Below are 5,087 nucleotides of genomic sequence, written 5' to 3' on the forward strand. Positions count from 1 at the left end.
GGTTAATTGTTTCTGTACAGATAACAGCGGCTTGAGAACCCGACAACATGCCATTCAAACCTCCAGAGCAGGCCAGGTGCCCCAAGTGCGGCAAGTCGGTCTACGCGGCCGAGGAGAAGGTTGCTGCCGGCCAGAAATGGCACAAGTTCTGCTTCAAGTGCGGTAAGTGCGTCTCCACACAGACACAAGTGAGGACGAAGTTGTGTACCTTGTAGTGCATCACATATACAGTCGTGTGCCTTTCACTGCAAAAAATCTTTTCTTTCTTTGTTTCCTTGTATTTTTGTTTTTCTTTGATTTCATAAAAATGTGTTAAAATACATGAGAGTAGACCATAATGAGATTATACAAAAATACAGCTGCTAGTTCGCAACAGTTTTCTTTACGAATTATCTTTCGTATCATGTTGGTATGTATGGTATGTTGGTACGTGTGGTTAAAACTGTGAGTTGGTTTCTTTCAGGTTTGTGCAACAAGCTTCTAGAGAGCACCAACGTGGCGGAGCCCGAGGGTGAGCTGTTCTGCAAGGTGTGCCACGGCCGTAAGTACGGTCCCAAGGGCTACGGCTTCGGCGGCGGTGCCGGCGCTCTGGGGATGGACAAGGGAGAGCGATTTGGCAACGTGGAGTGCGAAATGGAGTGAGTGTCATGTCCCTAGTGTGACATGATGTTACTGGTGTGACAGTTTGACAGTTTAACAGTGTGACAGCGCACTTCTTGTAAACTGTAGTGCAGTGTCTTCAGAAGATGCTCAGCTCCCAACATTTTGGATCCCTTGACATCACGGGGTTGCACTAAAACTTTTCGGTATCAGAAATAGGTAGAGGTGGGGTTTAAAAGTCAAACTCAGACAGGTCTGATGTTTATCACAGTCAAACACATGCAGGGCTCATGCTTTAACAGTCAGACACACGCAGGGTCTATTTTGTTTTCAGTCAGGAGTAAACAAGACCGATGACGTCCTGTCGGATGCCTGCAGAGCCGATGTTTATCACAACAGACATGCAGGACATCACCTCATTTAGAGTCGGACGTAGGCAGAGCCAATGTCCTTTAGAGTCAGAAGCCTGTAGGGAGGATGTTTATTGTTCAGACGTAGACAGTATCGACATATATCAGAACCAGACATAGTGTATCAGTCAGACAATAGACAGAGCCCATGTTTATCAGTGTTCTTCAGGGTCAGATGCTTGCAGCGTGGGTATTGATGAGTTAGACAAATATATGGTTATGTTTATCAGACAAAAGTATAGGCAGGCTCAATATGAAACATATGCGGAACCAGAGTTAGACATAGCTCATGGTTATCAGTCACACTGGATCATACTTTAAAAGAGTCAGGCGCTTGCAGGATTAATTGTTATCGATAGTTTGTGTGTTTTTTTACATGGGTTTTTTTAATGTTAGATAATGTGTGTGGTTTCTTGATATGATTTTGTAATGTTAGATAATCTGTGTTGTTTCTTCACTTGGACTTTTGTAATGTCAGGTTTTTATGTGGGCTTTTGTAATGTGTGGTTTCTATGCAATAATAGATTTAGTTAATTTTGCTTGAGGAAGGTGCGTTACTCTAGATTACGATTTAAAAGCAAAGTTGGGGTCAAAGTTGACAACAAAATCATAACGAGTACTCGGACATCCTACAATAAATATTGTACCTCTTGAACCTTGGCCCGTAATGGATCTGCTGGGCCATGATGATAGGGGACTCGAGCTGTGCTGCGGAACTTACACATACAGAGCATTTAATGGGTATACATGAATAAAGGGAAACAACAGGAGCGCGAAGAGGTTTTTCTATTTATAAACAAAGTATAATGTTTTTGGTCTCGGTGTCTACAGTAACATAGCGAATGAAATCGCACACTGGTCGCTAGCCAACAAGTAGGCTGAGACCCTTCATTGTTTTTTCTGTCTGTAACCTTCTGGAGATTCTCCCTATGTCATTGTGTGATGCCGTGTCTTGCAGCACCAAACCCAGGGAGCAGGTGGTTGGTGCGGGCGCCAGCAGCAGCACGGGCCCCAAGTGTCCTCGCTGCGGCAAGACTGTGTACGACGCCGAGCGCGCCATCGGCAGCACTGTGGTACGTCCTCGCTCTCCCCCTCACACCTCACACTTCTTGTGGATCAAATACTTTAATAACAGGTGGTCGGGTTTGACTTCGCCTATACACCTTTCCCTATAGAGTGTCTGACTAGCAGGTCGAGTTGGTGACGTGGCTTTCCGCACTTTGCCGCTAAACCTTCTCAAGAACACGCTGTAGGCGGGTAAATGTGAACGGAATAAATATTAAGGATCAAGGGAACCTCAGCGTTTTGCTTAACCTTTTTGTTGTTGGAAACTATACTTCTTCCTTGAAGGCGTTTTTAACCGGACAAATATGAGCGAATGGTTGACTGACTTTGGAAAGCTCTTCACATCACCGTCATGACGTCAGAGTAACAACTGCCAAACTTGGTCAAACTTTCGTCGAGATTTGTCAGTCATCTGCAACCTTTATCTGTTTAAACTTTTGTCATTATAAGATTAGTTATTGAGAAAGCTAGGGACACAACTTGTAAGCATCGAGAACAAAGTCGAATATACAGCAGTTAATTTGGTTATAACTTTAAAAGAAGCCATTACTGAGCAAAACAAAAACATGTTTTTGTTCTTCTTTATCTGTGCAGACATGAATTAAACGACTCAAACAGAAACATATGATTAGACTGCTTTGAATAAGAAGTAATAAGAAATATATAAAGTTATTTATTAGTGTTGGCACTATTTGCCGATTCTATAATTATCCACACCCTATAGATACAAAGCTAATCGTGCTTTGTCTACATTGTGGTGTAAGTAATCAGCTGTAGTGTTTAATAGCAAACCGATTCTTATCATGTTGATATAATGTTTTATTGTAAGCATGTGCTAAAGCTGGTGACATTACTGTCCTATTGCCATAATCTTCTGTAAGCTGTGACAGTTACATGTCTCCTCTTTGTTTCCTTGCAGCCATGGCACAAGAGCTGCTTCAACTGCAAAAACTGCCACAAGTCCCTGGACTCCACCACCATGGCCGCACACGAGAATGAGGTGTACTGCAAAAGTGAGTTCTTAATATTCTTAATATGCTCAGCATTTGAGGTCACTCGAGGGCAGGATGTGAGGTTACATAGTCATAGGATACAGGGTAACCTCAGTGTAGGACATGAGATCACGAGCGAAGGATGTAAAGAAGTCTTAGAATCTCCTCATCCTCAGACCTCAGAACATACTATCATACACGATAATGTGCCAAGATTTTAAGTTTCTGTATTTGAGGCTTGTTTTATTTACTCCAGAACAAACCTAAAGACAAGGAATGGAAGATATATGAATTTTTCAATACAAAAATACAAAGAGAAAAATTTAAGTTGCTAGCACAAGAAGAAAGCCCACAATCAGACAATTGCAAAGACAGTCATGGGCCATCTCTAGGAAACCATCATTACTGTTGACAAACATTATATTAGTACCGTGACTAAATTGATAGCAAATTAAAGACTGATATTTTATGGCATTTATTTTGTGTTTCAATGGTATACATATTCAAAAATAATGTCTAGGGGTCAAAATATTAATTTTACAGCTTGCTATGGCAAAAACTTCGGCCCAAAAGGATTCGGTTTCGGCCAGGGGGCTGGGACCCTGAGCATGGGCTGAGCCAAGTCATGTCGTCAGATGTCGTGAGATGTCAGACATGGTCTTGTTGACTGTGCAGTGTCTTGCGTCCACAATATGCTAATGCACCTCCTCTCGCTTCGTATCTGCGCCACAGTGTCGTACGATCATGTGTACAGTAAATAAGTCTGTTTACGAGGCCATCGCCACGTGTGAGTATTTCGTAGTTGGTATATCAACACTCGCTTCAAGTTATCATGTATGGAAAAATAATGAAAATAAAAAGTAATTTGTTCTGTGTGTACATTTTCGTCTATAAAATTCTCAACCATAAGCTATGAGGGGGAGATAAATACTTGTACCGTGTATTTCGAGTATACTGCACACTTACACAAGGGAGACTTTCATTCTTCTTTTCTACAATATGTGACAAAAATATCCTCGCCATCATATTGTTTGATTAAACAATAATAGTTTCCAGTCATAATCTTTCATTAGACTTTGACTTTCCTTCCATTGATTGCCATCCGTGTTTGTAGTCATCCATGTAGAGAACTTACATTCTGAGGCCATAATTGTTTCCAAATCCCAGGCAATTCACATGCATGCAACCTTTGTTATCTTCCATTTTTTCACTGTTGAAAACCTTCCTATGTTAGATGCTGCAGATGCCTATAACATCCCGGTTATCTTAACGTATTTCCACGGTTTGTGTAAACCCCCAATAAATATTTACCTGCCATCTGGCAACATATCGTTTTGTCTCAATGAATATATGAAGTAAGCAAGGGAGGGGTGACAGAAGAAGTGATTGAATGAGAGACTGAAAGAAAATGAGAGGGAGAGAAGTACAAATGAGGTCGTATGGAATTTGCATGCATTGTCTGTAAGTACACATGAAAATCATATCAGCTGCGACATCGACTGGGTCCAGTCAATTCAATAACCTGTGGAGGTGAGAGCAGAAAATTTCCCATCAGCCAGCACGCACAGGAAGCAAACCTTACACACGAAGGACAGCTCTCCAGGCAAACGACTTGGTATGATGGGAGGGGATGCTGGCTTTATCGTGATGCCCAGGCTACGACTGTCTGGTTCCCGCTAACCTTTGACACTTAGCATTTAGCACAGAAAAGTGCGAAAAATCGATTTGTAAGCACTTTTCAAGGGCCATTAAAGTGATAATCCCTGCGTTTACTGGAAGATGCTGCACGCGGTAGGAAGCAATTTATTTTGCGTTCACCCCTAGGCTTGGAGATGTGCTGCGACCGGCCCGAGACTAACGGTCCCTACTGCTTTATGAGGGAGTGGCTTCCTCTGGAAGGTCCTCTTACAGGATCTTCAAACCAATGCTCTATGAGTCTGGCATCAGTGAAAGATGCGGAATAAGCTATATTTAACCCCTAGACACCTTCATGAGATTCACGATTGTCATTCCTCCCATA

General features: G+C 42.1%; 1 protein-coding gene across 1 annotated transcript; it reads left to right on the plus strand.

Annotated features, from left to right (window-relative positions):
• Window positions 1-3,729, plus strand: LOC112560643 (cysteine and glycine-rich protein 2-like). Its single transcript, XM_025232602.1, has 5 exons — window positions 1-162; window positions 464-638; window positions 1,969-2,083; window positions 2,995-3,088; window positions 3,611-3,729. The coding sequence occupies exons 1-5, from the start codon at window positions 48-50 to the stop codon at window positions 3,682-3,684; spliced, it is 573 nt and encodes a 190-aa protein (XP_025088387.1). The 5' UTR covers window positions 1-47; the 3' UTR covers window positions 3,685-3,729.
• Window positions 3,730-5,087: the final 1,358 nt, after the last annotated feature.

Source organism: Pomacea canaliculata, linkage group LG3 (assembly GCF_003073045.1).
Source record: "Pomacea canaliculata isolate SZHN2017 linkage group LG3, ASM307304v1, whole genome shotgun sequence".
In the NCBI taxonomy this organism is placed as follows: Eukaryota; Metazoa; Mollusca; class Gastropoda; order Architaenioglossa; family Ampullariidae; genus Pomacea; species Pomacea canaliculata.

Bases quoted from the DNA above. Each gene is read 5' to 3' on its own strand.
- LOC112560643 (XM_025232602.1), top strand. From the start codon at position 48: ATGCCATTCAAACCTCCAGAGCAGGCCAGGTGCCCCAAGTGCGGCAAG. The intron at 639-1,968 runs GTGAGTGTCATG...CGTGTCTTGCAG, and splicing joins AACGTGGAGTGCGAAATGGA to CACCAAACCCAGGGAGCAGG. The intron at 2,084-2,994 runs GTACGTCCTCGC...GTTTCCTTGCAG, and splicing joins GCGCCATCGGCAGCACTGTG to CCATGGCACAAGAGCTGCTT.